This window comes from Canis lupus, chromosome 28 (genome assembly GCF_011100685.1).
Source record: "Canis lupus familiaris isolate Mischka breed German Shepherd chromosome 28, alternate assembly UU_Cfam_GSD_1.0, whole genome shotgun sequence".
Lineage (NCBI taxonomy): Eukaryota > Metazoa > Chordata > Mammalia > Carnivora > Canidae > Canis > Canis lupus.
The window spans coordinates 14,859,218-14,875,469 of NC_049249.1; the positions used below are offsets into that span (position 1 = coordinate 14,859,218).

At 50.8% G+C, this 16,252-nt stretch overlaps 1 protein-coding gene across 5 annotated transcripts; it reads left to right on the forward strand.

Annotated features, from left to right (window-relative positions):
• Positions 1–478: 478 nt before the first annotated feature.
• PPRC1 (PPARG related coactivator 1) lies at positions 479–15,623 on the forward strand. 5 transcript variants are annotated; one of them, XM_038578596.1, is made up of 14 exons: positions 479–682; positions 4,967–5,155; positions 5,771–5,917; positions 6,034–6,135; positions 6,248–9,137; positions 9,439–9,492; positions 10,333–10,390; positions 11,171–11,241; positions 12,255–12,978; positions 13,950–14,099; positions 14,232–14,298; positions 14,420–14,541; positions 14,788–14,939; positions 15,223–15,623. In XM_038578596.1, the coding sequence occupies exons 1-14, from the start codon at positions 530–532 to the stop codon at positions 15,324–15,326; spliced, it is 4,983 nt and encodes a 1,660-aa protein (XP_038434524.1). In that variant the 5' UTR covers positions 479–529; the 3' UTR covers positions 15,327–15,623. The 5 variants fall into 5 exon arrangements, with proteins under 5 accessions (XP_038434524.1, XP_038434525.1, XP_038434526.1 ...); XM_038578597.1 differs by having other exon boundaries at positions 11,174–11,241; XM_038578598.1 differs by having other exon boundaries at positions 6,034–6,126.
• Positions 15,624–16,252: the final 629 nt, after the last annotated feature.

A 16,252-nucleotide genomic window follows, 5' to 3' on the forward strand; every position in this document is an offset into this window, starting at 1 on the left:
TAGAAATAAAGGAAGATTAAACTATAACAAAAAAAAATATTAAACTAGCGGTGGTGGCGCAGTAAAGTACGTGAAGGTTAGCGCCTGGAGTGCGGGTGCCCACTAGGGGGTGCTGATTCAAAACACGGGCCCACTTTGACTAAGATAAAAGGAAAATACCGCATTCTAGAATGCCAGATAAGAAGGCGTTTGGACAGTTGGAAAAAATAGGAAAATAAAGAGATGTACAAATGTAACTCTCCCATTATTACCTCGCATTCCCCAACTAGATTTCCCCCATGGAACACAGAACTAAGCGTGACACTAGGTCTGTAGCGCGTGCCGCGGCGGCTCCGCTTAAAACAACTACAATTCCCAGGCTCCCTTGCGAGGCCAGGGCCTTCTTCCCAGGTGCTAGTGGGCCTCGCCACAAGGCCTTTTGGGATCCGTAGTCTTGCAGTGTCTTCCGGGAATTGTAGTTCCCTTCCCATAATCTGCTGGGCGAGGCGGCGCCGGCGACCAGAGCTGCGCTGGGTGTTCAGGGGCCAAGATGGCGGCGCGCCGGGGACGCAGAGACGGAGTCGCGCCGTCTCCGAGTGGGGGCCCCGGACCCGACCCCGGCGGTGGAGTCCGCGGCAGCAGTCGGGGGAGTCGGAGCCAAGCGCCTTATGGGACTGTGGGCTCTGTGAGTGGCGGGGAGCAGGTGAGAGACTGGCTGGCGGCCCGCGGCTGGCAGCAAAGCGGCGTGTGCCGGGCGGTGACACGTGGACGCCACAGGAAAGGGAGGAAGCGCTCGGGAGGAGAAGCCGGCTGCCTGTGGGAGACGGGTTGGGCCGAATGGATCTGGGCTGTTTGCTAAAGGGACGTAGGCAGAGACAGGGTCCCTATGGCCATTCCTCTGGAACACCGAAAGGGCATAGCCAGGTGTCGGAAACATGGCCCGTGGTGGGGGGTCAGTGATTCGGACTTGGAATTCAGGGTTAAGACCTCTTTTCTAAGGATGCCGAGTGGGGGTGCCGCTAGCACCGCGCTGCAGTGCCTTTTCGGAGCCACGTGGGGGGGGGGAGAGCAATTTTCCCGGGAGAACTTGTCGGCTTCCCCTCCCCCTCTAGGAGGCCTTGGCACCCACGTGGGTTGGGCTTCTGGTGGGGGGGTGGCCCGCGGGTCCACGTGGGGGCGGGGAGGGGATGTCCACGTGGCTCCCGCTCCTGGCTGCCCGGCATCTCGTATCGGCGTTGGAGCCGCACTGCTGGGAACTGGGTGTGTCTCAGCCCGTCCCGCCATCTCTGACCCGGTTGGGGGCCCCTAGCCTAGAAAGAAGGTTAGGGGCTGTTAGAGTCAACTTTGCCCAGGGTCTGGGAGTAGTTTTTTTCTCCTGCGTTGGTTCACGGCGCCTCAACAGCGAATGGTGAATGACCTTCCAGATGTGCGGGGAGTCAGTTGCCTGCGGATGGTGGGGTGTGTTGGGGAGGGTAGAAGGGCTGTGGAGTACGCTTGTGGCGACTTCTGTCTGACTGGCTTGTCGTGGGTTGTGAGTCATGGGCACTGGCGTTTTGGTTGCCTGCGGACCTGCCTTATTGGTGTTTCAAGGGGCTTGGGGAGTGTCAACATATACGTGGGACAAGACTAAGTTAGGGAAAGGGAATCCTTTCTCCTTCCCTTTTTCCTTCAGCGTCTCTTTTGAGTAGGCAGCTAAGGCCTGCTTCTGTGAACTGACACATATAAACTGAGGTGATTTGTATTTAAAGCCCTTTGGAATTTTGCTCGGATGGGAAAAGAAGGAGATTTAAAAACTATTCAATACTACATTTATTGGATGGGGTGGCTTCTGTCAAGATTCTGTTTCCTTGGTTTTCTCAGTACTTAGAAGCTTATCATCTCACTCCTCAGCAGAGGGCTTCTTAAAAGTTGCTACCTAGAGTGTTGGTGGGCAGGACTTAGTCTGAACTGTTGTTATCTCTCTTAATTAAGCCAAGTCCTTGAAAACTTTTGGGTGGTTCAGTTTGGTTTGGTTTTGGTTTTAGGTGGGAATTAGGCTGCAGGCTATGTCCGTTCCAGGTTCCAGCAAACCAATCCAAGCTCTCGCTTCTGGGGCCCTAGCCTGGGGACTGCTCACCTTTTATGGGAGAGGCAGGAAGGATCCATCACCCAGCAGTAATCCGATTTAGGTGGTCATCTGGGGTTGGAGAGGATCTCCTGGAGAAATTATGTGTGTCTCATCTCTCACCTCTCTCTCATAAAGGTGGATATGTGGAAGCTAGTTAGTCCACCAATATTTATTGAGATACTGTGTTTAGACAGAAGGGATGCTGTGGTAAGCCACACATAGTCCCTGTTCTCTAGGATGGTTTTATTGGGATAGACAATAAATAATGAGTGGGACAAAAGGAAAGTGCAGCATATTTGGGATTACATAATGAGCAGTAGTAATCTACATTGCAGGGTCTGGGAAAGAACATTTTAAGTTGAGACTTTTGAAGTCTGTGTGGTGGGGGAGGGAGGCTTTCATCAGAGGAAATAGTGCGAGAAGGGCTTGAAGTGGGAGAGAACAAGGTTTATTGAAGAAATGGCAAGGGGTGCCTGGGTGGCTCATTGGGTTAGGCATCTACCTTCAGCTCAGGTCATGATTCCAGGACCCTGCTTGGGGAGTCAGGCTCCTAGCTTGGGGAGCAACTTTTCCCCTGCCCTTGTGCCATTCCCTCTGCTTGTGCTCACTGGTTCTATCTCTCTGTGAAATAAATAAATAAATTTTTTTTTTTTTTAGGATTTTATTTCTTTGAAAGAGCACAAGCAGGGGGAGGGACAGAGGGAGAAGCAGACTCTGCTGAGCAGGGAGCCCAATGTAGGCCTTGATCCCAGGACTCCTGGGGATCACCACCTGAGCCAAAGGCAGATGTCCAACCAACTGAGTTACTCAGGTACCCCTAAATAAAATCTCTTAAAACAAAAAAAAGAAACTTAGAGACCTGTGTGTCTTGTGTAGAGAGAGGCAAGTGGTAGGAGGACACACACTGGAGTAGAAGTGCCTAGTGGGGAACACCAGGGTTTCTTTTTTTTTTTTTTTTTTTTAAGATTTTATTTATTTATTCAGAGACACAGGCAGAGGGAGAAGCAGGCTCCATGCAGGGAGCCTGATGTGGGACTCGATCCCGGGTCTCCAGGATCACGCCCCAGGCTGCAGGCGGCGCCAAACCGCTGCGCCACCAGGGCTGCCCAACACCAGGGTTTCGAAGTTATTTTAAGGAGTTTAAATTTAGTGCTAAGAGCAGTAAGATGCCATTGGAGGGGTTTAGGGAGGGTCTCAAAAAGTTATCAGTTGTGTATTCTTAATAGTTTGTAGTTGGTTTTGAATCCTATAGGGACAAGACTGGGTGTGGAAAGCCAGTTGGGAGGTTGCTGAAGCTGGAGATGCTGGTGGCTCGCTCTCTTTTAACCTGGGTTTAGCCCCTAGATGATCTTGGTAGTCTTGAGAGCTGTGCTTCTTGGGGATTGAGGGATAGATGATGTCAGGGGAAGATGGGTATGTCTCTGACTGGGGCTCCAGTACCTTCCTGATGGGGGTTGTGAGTAGTTCTCAGAGCTGGACATTGTTGTAAGATTCTGGCCCAGTAGCTAGGTCAGGTAGGTGGCAGGACAAGTCGAAATGCAGCCTCCTTGCTCACCCAAGAGTGTTTGCTGAGCCAGGTGCTATTCAGCTGCTAGTTGTAATTATAGGATTGTGAAGGCTTGGGAGGAGTTGGTGCCTAAAACCTGCCACCTTTCACTTCCTCTCTGGACTTGGCCTCCTAAAGTGTATCTAGCCTTCCTCTCTGGGCACTGGAACTCTTCAGCTTGATTAGGAGCGTGGGTATGGGGATACTGTCACACCTATTGCCTTTTCTTTTTTCTTTTCCTCCCTTGGAAGAGGTGTAAACTTTCCCTTTGGTGCTGAAGGGGAGGGGGGATTGGTTTGTCTGTATTTGTTTCTGTTCTTTGGCTTTCATCATCTGTTTCGTATAGTGGAGATACCCCTGGCTCTGGCCTCTGGCCTTGCCAGCCCCATTCTAGCTACCTCTGGCCCCGCCCACGCCCACACTCTTGACAGGCCTGGGCGGAGGCTCCCTGCCTGACAAGGCTAAAGATGTTGCTAATTTTCAGGCAAGAGTTGGGGTGGGGCTTTTCCATGTACTGAATCAAGCTTTCTCTTTTGTGCTCATGTGGTCCTGTTAGAGTTAGGAAGAGACTTTTTCTTTGGAACTACCATTGAGAAGTTGAGTGGCAGGCACACTGTAGGGCCTTCAAAATAAAAGTTTGATTGAAGTGTGAATGTTTAAACCCTTCCAAGATTCAAGAAGGATATAGGCTAGTATGGTACAAAGGGTTATTTGCCCCAGAGGAACTTAGAATCCAGCTTTAGTAATGATGCAAGGGATATCACATTTGCCAGAAAAATAAGTGCTATGAGACAAATGAATTCAGGGATATGAGGAGAGATCAGCATGGGTTGGGGAACCTGAGTATTCTTGAAGAAGGTAGGGTTTGAGCTAAGCAAGGAAGAGAGGTCTGAGCAGGATTTGAGGGAGGTAAGATGGTTGGAGCTGAAGTCGCCTCCTCACTGACCACCTCTCCTTTGGTATACCCCTCAGACTATCTGCTTTTACCACTACCGGCAGACAACTTTTCTGAACAATCTTGATCTTTTTGATGTTCTTACTCCCTCATTTAATAACCGTCTGTGTGGCTCCAACTGTTTCTGGATGGAGTCCAAACCTTTTTTTGCCCAGAAGAAGGTCCTTGAACACTGCCATCCTGATTGGTACTTTGGCTCATGGGTTGTATTTCATTCTGCCCAGCAAGTCCAGATTTTTGGCTTTGGTGGGGCTCCTGCTGAGTTTGGGGCCATTGGTGGAGGGCTGGGCACACGGTTTACAGAGCCTATCACACAGGTGCCTCAGAAGTCCCATGCCCTGTAGCTTTCATGCCCTTCTGATAATCCTGTTTGTCCCAGGTGCTGCTGCATGAGGAAGGGGAGGATTCTGGTTTTGTCAGTCTGTCTCGGCTTGGCCCCTGCCTGAGGGATAAGGACCTGGAGATGGAGGAGCTGATACTGCAGGATGAGACACTGCTGGGGACCATGCAGAGCTACATGGATGCCTCCCTCATCTCCCTCATTGAGGATTTTGGGAGCCTTGGGGAGGTGAGCTGGGGCTGGGCTTAAAAAGGTCTTTGGGTGGGAGCTGTGCATTTAGGCTATGGCTCAGTGGCTCTGCTTTCCCAGGATCTTGGTTCCTGGATACCCAAACCAAGTCCTTGAAGTGTGTTTTTTGTCTCAGAGTTGGAGCTGTAGGCTGCCAGACCATGTCCCATGTGAGGATGCCCTAGCTGGCTTGAACAATAGTCTAAGGCCTTTCCTGCTGCATGGGCCCTCATCTCACATGTCCAGAGGGTTCTAGTCTATTTTGAGTCCAATTCCAGCCTAGCCAAGGGCTGTCTGCTGAGCATCCCACATCTTGTCTGAGGGTGGAAGGAGTATATGAAACATAAGCCTAAGCCTCAATTCTGATAGGCTCCTCTTGGCACTAGAGAGGTGGGAGATGACAATGAGATTGGAGCCCATGCTTTCTGCACTGCACTCAGATCTCTCTCTGGCTAAAGGCAGACACTTAACTGCTGAGCTACCCAGGCATCCTTTAGACCTCTCTTTGGCAATTGAGCTGAACTGAGCCTGCTTCCCTTGGTGTTCAGTCCTTCTCACTGGCCAGTAGATGATTAGGGATGATGGTGAGACCTTCCTGTTGTCTTTCTGGAGCAGAGCAGGCTATCTCTGGAGGACCAGAATGAAGTGTCACTACTTACAGCTCTGACAGAGATCTTGGACAATGCAGATTCCGAGAACCTGTCTCCGTTTGACAGCATTCCTGACTCAGAACTACTTGTGTCACCTCGGGAGGGCTCCTCTGTGAGTGTGGGACCAGGGGAAGGGGGTGTGTGGTTGGTGCAAAGGTTAGAGCCACAACTGTGGGCCTACTCATATGGCTGTGAAGCACTCATCTCAAGTCTTTTCCTTTCTCTCAGCTGCACAAGCTGCTCACTCTCTCCCGGACACCCCCGGAATGTGACCTCATCACCCCGGTTGACACATTGGGGCCCAGCACAGGCAGTAGTAGAGTGAGTGGGGTAAGCCTGACCAAGGGAGCCTCAGAGACTCCCAGGAGGGAGGAGTATGTGGAGACAGGCCTGGCAAAATGTATCCTTGGAGAAAACTTGCAGCTTCTCTTTTTTCTCACAGGTTGAGATGTCTCTCTCAGATCCTCCTTGGGACTTTTCCCCACCTTCCTTCTTAGAAACCTCTTCCCCTAAGCTTCCTAGCTGGAGATCCTCAAGGTCAAGAGCTCGCCGGGGCCAATCACCTCCTCCCCAGCAGCGTAGTGATGGGGAAGAGGAGGAGGAGGTGGCCAACTTCGGTGGCCAGATGCTTGCTGGGGAACTTGACAACTCCGTGAGCAATATCCCAGACTTTCCTATGCACCTGGCCTGCCCCAAGGAGGAAGAGAAAACCTCAGCCTCAGAGATGGCAGTGCAAGCAGCTGGTGACGAGAGCATCTCCTCCTTGAGTGAGCTGGTACGGGCCATGCATCCCTATTGCCTGCCCAACCTCACCCACCTGACAGCACTTGAGGATGAGCTTCAGGAGCAGCCGGATGATTTGACACTGCCTGAGGATTGTGTGGTGCTGGAGATAGTGGGCCAGGCAGCCACAGCTGGTAATGACCTGGAGATCCCAGTTGTGGTACGGCAGATCCCTACCAGACCCCAGCCTGTGCTCCTGGATGACTCACTAGAGGCCAGTCCAGCTTTGAAGCTACTCATGCCTACGCTGGAGTCAGAGACAGAGGCTGCTGTGCCCAAGGAAGACCTTTGCCCTGAGAAAGAGAGGTTGTCAGTGGACTCCCAGGAAAAGCTAGAGTCAGTCTGCTTGTTGAAGCCCAGGGAGGTCATGGAGCCAATGATGCCCAAGGAGACTCACAACACACCAGCCAACACAATGCTGAGCTCTCAGAGAGCTCGAAAGGGCAGGAAGAAGAAGAGCAAAGAACAGCCAGCATCCTGTGCAGAAGGCTATACCAGGAGGCTGAGGTCATCTTCTCGTGGGCAGCCTACCATGGCTACAGAGGTGACCTCTCAGGCAAGAAATGTGCCTCAGGAGGAACCTCAAAAAGAGGTTGGGCCTCCTCGTAGTAGAGGGAAGCCCCGGGCTTGGGCTCGGGCCTGGGCAGCTGCCTTGGAGAAACCTAGCTCTGGGAACTTGGAGAGTAGTGCTGGGCAAGCTAGTTGTGCTAAAGAAGATCCTCTAGACCGTTACTCCAACCTTGTTGACAGCATCCAAGCCAACCCTGTTCCAACCCATGTCTCTGCTCGAGCCAACCGCATGCCACTTGACGCTGTTGAAACTGATCCCACTGAAGTTCATCCTGTTCTAGCTGACCCTGTACCTGTTGATCCTGCACTGGTTGACCTTGCTTCAGCAAACCCAGAACTGGTTGTCTCTCTCCCAGCTGACCCAGTGCTGATTGACCCAGTTCTGGCTGACTCAGCAGAAATTGACCCTACAGTGGTTGTTCCCATCTCAGATGACTTGCCACCAGGTGACCCTGTCCCAGCTAACTCAGCACCAGTTGACTCTGTTCCCAGTGACCTGGCTCCAGTTGATCCTGTGCTAGTTAAGTCTAGGCCATCTGATCCCAGACGTGGTGCAATGTCATCAGTCCAGGGGAATCCAGCTCCCCGGCTCCTTCTAGAGTCAGAGTCCTTGGACCCTCTAAAGGCTGTCATCCCCGAAGTCCAGGAGGTTGGGGGTCCTGTGAAGGTAGAAAGTAGTACCACAACCCAGGAAGCCAGACCTCGGCCTCTTAGCCTGTCAGAGTACCGGCGACGAAGGCAACAGCGCCAAGCAGAGGCAGAAGAGAGGAGTCCCCAGCCCCCAGCTGGGAAGTGGCCCAGTCTCCCAGAGACTCCCACAGGGCTAGCAGACATCCCTTGTCTTGTCATCCCACCAGCCCCTGCCAAGAAGACAACTCTGCAGAGAAGTCCTGAGGTTCCCTCTGAGGCTTGTTTTGTGCCTGTGGGTCCCAGCCCTGCTTCTTCTAGTCCTGAGCCACCTGTAAGCAAATCTGTGGCCTCAACTACCATTGAGCAGGTGCCATCCCAAGAGCTACCACTACCAGCAAGACCTCTACCTCCTGTGCAGCCCATGCCTCCCGCAATGCCCACTGCTTTGCCTTTTCCTCCAGGTGGGCTAGGCCTGACCCCCGTGCTGCCCCTTCCTACAAGTGGGCAAGGGATCCCCAGTCTGCCCCCACCACCACTGCAGCCTCCCAGTCTTCCAATGTCTATGAGGCCAGTGCCACCTGATCCCTATACTCATTATGCTCCGGTGCCACCTTGGCCTTGTTATCCCCCTGTGTCCCCTTCTGGCTATCCTTGCCTGCCCCCCCCACCAACAGTGCCCCTGGTATCTGGTACTCCTGGCACCTATGCTGTGCCCCCCACTTGCAATGTGCCTTGGGTACCTCCTCCAGCCCCAGTCCCACCTTATAGCTCCAGCTGTGCCTATGGGCCCTTGGGATGGGGTCCAGGGCTGCAACACCCTCCATTCTGGCCTACTTTGCCACCACCTCCTTTGCCTCTAGCATCTGTTGGGAGAGCTGCTCCTCCACCCAAGGTGGAGCCCAGTGGCAGTCCAGCTGGTCCTTCTGAAAGTGTACTTCCTGGGTCAATGGCTCCTCCCCTCTGTCTTGGGTCAGCTGGCCAGGGAGCTCCACCAATAGAGCCCACCAAGGTAGAGGTCAAGTCCATGCCTGCATCTCCTCATATGAAACACAGGATGTCCTCCCCAGTGCAAAGCCCCCAGATCAAGGCTCCACCATGTCTGTCTGCTGAGAGTGTGGCTGTTGAGGAGCCTGCGTCAGAGAGGCTAAAGCCTGAGACCCAAGAAGCCAGGCCCAGGGAGAAGCCCCTCTCTTCTGTTGCCAAGGCTGTTTCCACACCCACACCAAAGCAGAGCACTATATCTAAGCTGCCTGCTGTCCACCCAGCCCGTCTAAGGAAACTCTCCTTCCTGCCTACCCCACGTACTCAAGGCCCTGAGGACGTGGTACAGGCCTTCATCAGTGAGATTGGTAAGTGCCACACAGTTTAGTTGATGTGAGTAAAGGGCAAGGGGCTTGGATGGTGAGTGTACTCCGTAGAACAAGGTAAACTACCTTGACGGGGCTGAGCTTTGGTTGTTTGGAAGGTAGGTTGTTTGGAGGGTTCCTGAGAGGCAGAGCTCTTGAGTTTGTTTGATTCCTTCCTGCTTTGTGTTCCTGCCTTAGTCTACTTAGTACAGTGGGTAGGGGGAGCATAAAGGGAGAAGTGAGGTGATTTGGGAATTATAAGACGAGTTTTCTGTCTCCAATCCTGTGTGGTGTGCTTCCACAGGAATTGAGGCTTCGGACCTGTCCAGTCTGCTGGAACAGTTTGAGAAATCCGAAGGTGAGGAGCCTGGGTAGCTACGCTAAACCCCTTTCTGTTGCTATTTAATTTGGGCCCAGCCCTGTTGCTTAGATGGAAGGAAGGGAGTGGTGGAGGGGCAGTCTCAGAGAATTAATCTTATTTCCTGTCAGAATGGGGAGACAAGGTTCATCTACAATACAATCTAAGCCAGGGAGAGGGGTGGTGGTACAGCATGGCAAGAATTACGAAGAGTAGATGGATGTGGAGATTGAAGTGGGTTGGGTTGGTAGGGAACATTTTTCTAGAAGGTAGTAGCTCTCAAGCTGGATTCTGAAGACAGGGGGTCTGTGTGGTGAATAAAGGCAGAGGTACAGGAATGACTATGTATAGTGTGTTTGGAAGGCAAGGGGTAGCTCAGCTTTCTCAGTACAAAGCAAGGATCTAGATGCTGTAGAGGGTACTGTGTCCTATCCTCAAGGAGCTTATGGTCTAATTGGGAAGGAAAATTTTTAAAATGATTCCTGATTTAGTAACAAGCATCTATAGTACAAGGGAAAATATAAAATATGGTAAGTGTAGAACAAAAGTAGACCACAAGACCAGGAAGTAAAGTTAGGTCATGTAGAACCTTGCATGCTAGGCTTGGAAGTTTGGACTCTGTCGCAGATTCATGAGGAGTTAACAGATGTCTGTGAGCAGAGACATGATTAAAAATAGTACCTGGGTACCCACTAGGAGAGAGTGGACCTCTCTGGGGAGAGCCCAGTGAAATCTATAGGTAAAGTAGATTTTCCTTCTTTGGGTCTCCAAGCCAGCCCTTTTGTCCACCTCAATCTGGAACATCTGGTTGGCCTTTTAACTAATTTGGTTTCTTTGCAGCCAAAAAGGAGTGCCCTCCCCCGGCTCCTGCTGACAGCCTGGCTGTAGGAAACTCAGGGTGAGTATGGAGACATGAGCGAGTTACCCTACAGCTGTTGGTCAGCAGCCGGCCGGCACTTCAGGACTGTCAACTGGATGCTTCTGTTGCAGGGACTTTTAGTCAGCTTTAGAGTCTGTCCCTGTTTTCCCGTGCCCCCCTCAGCCCATCACTACTAGACACAGTCTTGGGTGGTGAGGTAGGAGGATGTGTACTATTCTCTGCTGATGCCAGTCTGGGATTCCAGATGTCCTGGAGGTGCTTTTTATCTTCTGGCACATCGTGGCTTTGGGGATTTCTTTCTTTTGTTTAATAGACTTTTAAGCTTGCTCAATACTGGTAATGGTATAAAATCAAGTAGGGGAAGATGTTCATGCTAGGGCTCTCCTGATTCATGGAGGAGGCACCCTGGACATCCTTGTTCCCCAGTCTTCCAGCACTGAGAGGCCTTTTTTCATTTTTCATGTTCATGGTACCGTATCCTGTTCTGCTGAGCATGTTCCCATCCACATTGATTTTGGGTTTTAAGCTAGGTGGGCAAGGTTCCTGGCTTAAAGGAGGTGGGGGTGGGGATTCAAGGTCATAGCCAGCCTGCCTCCTAGAATTGAACAGAGCCAAGTTAAGACCCAGCCTACATCACAGTCACAAAGAGCCCTTCTGTGCTGGAGGAGAGTGATAGGGACAGTTTGTGCATCCCTTTCTTCTCTGCACACACCCCTCTCTCATTGCTTTGTGAGGAAAAGAGATGTACAAGATGTTGAGGAGGCAATGAACCAGGCTTTCCCTTTTCCCCCCCGCCAGCAGCGTTGACACTCCCCAGGAGAAGAGGCCCCTAGACCGGTTACAAGCCCCAGAACTGGCCAACGTGGCAGGTGGGTTCAGAGTGGCGAACTCGGCCTTTGATTAGTTTGTGCAGCAAATGTTTATAGAGCCTGCTCTGCACCAGGTGTGTGTAGGTGTTGGGAATACAGAGATATGATCCTCATCCTTGAGGTTCTCATGGTCCAGGGAGCAGATGTATAAACTAATGAGCATGTTGAGTATCAGAAGTTATTTGTTAAAGAAGCCTTTGTGGTTTATAGTGGGGTCTGAAATGGGTCAGTGAGGGGAGGGTTATATATAGAAGGTATAATCCCTGCAGCAGAGGTTTGAGAAAATCACTGATATCAATCAGATAGATTTAGGGGATGGGGCATTCTAAAGAGAATGAGCAGCTGGAGTGAACTGAAGAAACAAAACCAGCCTGGTATGTTTTGGGGAATTGTGAGTTGTTTGGCTGGAGTGTATTGGCTGATGGGGGTGGTGGGCAGAACTAAAGCAAGAGATAAAGCTCAAGTGGTTAAGTAGGAGGTCAGACTACGGGAACTTTGAATGCCATGTTGTTTGGACTTCATCTTGTGCATTGAAGAAGCAGTTGGTTTTGGGGTGCTCCCTGTAGCAGGAATGTAGAAGAGATAGGTGGATGGATGTGAAGCCTGAGGTAGGAGATCACTGGAAGATGATTATGGGAGTCCAGGCAAGATGCAGTCCTGAAGTCAAGCAGTACTAGGGGGAAGGGCTGGGTCTAAGAATGGAGAGGTAGAGGAGACAGTCACTAGCTAGGTTGGGGCAGTGAGAGGTTGAGGGGTTCAGGCGGACCCTAGCTGGCTGGGTATTTTTTTGTTTTGTTTTGTTTTGTTTTTTTTGGCTAGGTTTTTATTACTTGGTCTTCAAGATAGGAAACTTGAGGGTAGGAGTAGTTGCAACAGTGGGAGAATTTGGGCTGTTGACTGTTGTTGGTGTATTTTGTGACATGAAGTGGGGGTCACTGGAGCCTATATACGCAGTGCTGGGAAGTGTAGAATCGGATCTCATCCTGCTATCTCCATCCTCCCTCCCCTCACAGGGCTCACCCCTCCAGCTACCCCTCCCCACCAATTATGGAAGCCCCTGGCTGCTGTCTCACTGCTGGCCAAAGCCAAATCTCCTAAGTCCACCGCCCAGGAGGGAACCCTGAAGCCTGAAGGAGTTACAGAGGCCAAACATCCAGCTGCAACCCGCCTCCAAGAAGGGGTCCATGGCCCTAGTCCAGTCCATGTGGGCTCTGGGGACCATGACTATTGTGTCCGGAGCAGGACTCCCCCCAGAAAGACGCCTGCCCTAGTCATTCCAGAGGTGGGCTCCCGATGGAACGTCAAACGCCATCAGGACATCACCATCAAACCTGTCTTGTCCTTGGGCCCAGTCACCCCCCTGCCCCCACGCACAGCTGCCTCCCAGGAGCCACTTGATCACAGGACTAGCAGTGAGCAGGCAGATCCCCCAGCTACTTGCCTCGCACCATCCACCTTGCTGTCCCCTGAGGCCTCACCTTGCCGGAATGACATGAACAGTAGAACTCCCCCTGAGCCCTCAGCCAAGCAGCGGTCAGTGCGCTGTTACCGAAAAGCCTGCAGGTCAGCCAGTCCCCCAAGCCGGGGCTGGCAGGGCTGCCGTGGCCGCAGCAGCCGTTCTGTCAGCTCTGGGTCCAACCGGACCAGCGAAGCATCTTCCTCCTCATCCTCATCGTCGTCTTCCTCATCCCGGTCCCGGTCCCGGTCCCTCTCCCCCCCACACAAGAGGTGGCGAAGGTGAGCTCTGATGCCTTGTTAGGTCCTCTTCATTTAGGAAGTCCATGTGCTCTCCTCCAGTTTACTTTGAAAGCTTTTGCACATTGAGTTTGATACATTCAGGCTCTAAGGCTTCCACTTCTGTCTTGGCTTTTGTATTTTCGCCCTTTCTTGGATTACTGAAGGAGGCAAGCTGTGAGAAGATAGCTTCTGTCCTCTATTTGAGTTAGAGATATCCCTGAGGTCTCCTGCTTCCTTGACCAACCCTGCCTTTGGGAGACCATTAGGGTTAGATCTCACCCATGTTTAATCTGTCACGTACTGTATCAGTAGTCCTCACTTCTCTTTTCTTGGTGGGCTGTCGGAAGGTGGGATAGGGGGTTGTTAATGGCAGTTCTTCTAATCATCTGTTGAGGAAAGAGTCTGGGCAGTTCCTTTGTTACTGTGACCTCATATATTTTCTGACAGTACATTTTTCTCAGTAACAGATCCAAATTTTCCTACTTAATTCATAAGAATTCTTGGTTTTGGAACCAGAATGGCCTCTTGAGAAATGATCTCTAATACAGGTCTAGCAAGTCACCTTCCTTTTACACCATGGTCGCAGCACTGCTGTGAGACATGTTAGGGGAGCAGGAACCCAGAGACCCAGGCCTGGCACCCCCAGCTAATTGTAAGACCTAAGGCCCAGCCCCTTAACTCTTGAGTCTCCATTTATTTTTCTTCACTCACTCTGACTTGTTAAATATTTTTGTTTTTAATTGCATAATTGAAAGTGTGATTTATGCCAAAACACTAAAACACTCCAGATACATCTAAAGTTCATGAGGGCCTCAGTTCGGTCGTCTGTGGAGTTCTTCTAGAACTCTTTTGCTCTGCTTTGCCTTTGGGCTTGACCTTCCTGACTGGGAGGGAAGGATGGGTCCAAGGCGAGGTAAGTAGAATATATCTGCACCATTCCCAGCATTCCTGCATGCTCCTTTATCCTCCAGATCCAGTTGCAGTTCCTCTGGACGTTCCCGAAGATGCTCTTCCTCTTCTTCCTCCTCATCTTCTTCCTCTTCTTCCTCATCTTCGTCATCCAGTTCTCGAAGCCGGTCCCGCTCCCCATCCCCCCGACGGAGAAGTGACAGGCGGCGGCGGTGAGTATAGTATACGATCAGGGAGATTGTGCATCTGGGATGCAAATGCCTGAGGAGTTCTGAGATTTGAGCTACCTAATGTCGGGGGGTGGGGGGTGGTGGCTGATGGTTGGTACCTTCTTCTCATGTCAGGTACAGTTCTTATCGTTCACATGACCATTACCAAAGGCAGAGGGTGCTGCAGAAGGAGCGTGCAATAGTGAGTAGAGGAACGGGTTTTGGGGGGTTGATGGGACTTGTCCTTGGGCCAGGAGCTTGGAGAATCTTCTACAGCAGTTGCCGTGGTTCATGGTGTGTCAATTTTTCTTGTTCCAACATAGGAGGAGAGAAGAGTGGTCTTTATTGGGAAGATACCTGGCCGAATGACAAGGTCAGAACTGAAACAGAGGTTCTCTGTTTTCGGAGAGATTGAGGAGTGCACTATCCACTTCCGTGTCCAAGGGTAAGCTTGGGCCCTAAGGTCAGAATGTCTTTTCTGTCCCGTCCATTTACTTTGATGCTTGTCTTTCCCCCTTGCTCTTTGTGCTAGGTAATGTAGGATGACCCCTTCACTCCCACAGTCAAAGGGCTGGCCATTTGGGGACTGAGAAGAACCACCCCAGTCCCTCTCTATACCCTGGGAAGTATTTCTTCACCATAGCATGTGCCCAAATAGGCATCCTAGCCTCTGCCTCACCTTCCCCACCAGTGACAACTATGGTTTCGTTACCTACCGCTATGCTGAGGAGGCATTTGCAGCCATCGAGAGTGGCCACAAGCTGAGGCAGGCAGATGAACAGCCCTTTGATCTCTGCTTTGGGGGCCGCAGGCAGTTCTGCAAGAGAAGCTATTCTGATCTTGGTGAGTGGAAGAGACCCCGAGGCTTTGGTATACTTCATATTGTTCCCAGAAGGGCTCCCAACCTTTTGAGAGTGGGGCTCTCTTTCATGGAACTGACCTAATACTTAATGTGACAAAGAACCTAGGGGGTGGTGGGATGAGAGGAGAAATGAGGGCTCTCTCTTTGACTTAAAAACCAAGGTTATACTATCTCCATCCATTATTGGGGTGGGAGGAGACTGGCTATTTGAGGACCCTGTGGTAGGGATGTCACAGACCTTGATGTCTGTCTCTATTTTTATAGACTCCAACCGGGAAGACTTTGACCCTGCTCCTGTAAAGAGTAAATTCGATTCTCTTGACTTTGACACATTGTTGAAACAGGCCCAGAAGAACCTCAGGAGGTAACCCTGGGCCCTTCTCCCCCTTCCCTTTTTCTTTGGAGGTGTCCAACCTCCTCCACCCCCCCTCCCCCACTTTAGGGGAGAGAGCTGCTAGTGAGGAGATGACTGTTTTATAAAGAAATGGAAAAAAGTGAAATAAAAAATGTGTTAAATCAGATTTTTTAAAAAGGGTTATTTGTTTTTTATAACAGGCATTGAAACAAGTTAACTTGCATTCCTATGTTCTAATGGGGCTGAGGGTTCCCCAGTGTTTGGAAGATCTAAGTCACTATGCAGACTAATAAACACAAACTAGAGAGAATTCTCAAGTGCTGTTGTGCTTCTTTCAATGGTATTAGTGCCAGACATCTCACTTTTCCAATCTGAACACAATCAGGGATGTGCTTACCTCCATTTAGTTTCTAGGACCCCTTTTTGGTCAGATGTGAAATCCTGTTGGAACTCTGCTCAGGATGTGTTGTCAGTGAAATCAGTCTTCTAGGGCAGTGCTTTCTCAAGTTTAAAAGGGAATTTGAATTATCTGGTCATCTTTTTAGAATGCAGATTCTGGCTTTTGGGTTGGGCCTGAGATTCCTCATTTCAAACAAGGGATGCTGATGCTACAGTCCCAAGGAAGGGATTTGACTATCAAGGACCTAGAGGAAGCTCACACCTGTTCCAAATAAAGATTTTCTAAACAAGACTTTTATGTGCACATGTATTCAGCATTTTAGCTTGAGCGTAATACTTGACACAACAGGTATTCAGAAGAATGCGTGCATGTGAATAGACCTCTGGGAAAGGGGAGATGTAAGAGTATTATCTATCTAGGAGAATGCCTATTTTGAGAAAAAGGAGTGGTATGTCTTCTGAGAAAGTGGATTCTTACCTTTCCTGAGGGGTATGAATGGGAAGTAGTCAAAGGGTAGTGGGTAAAGGGACTGATACCTA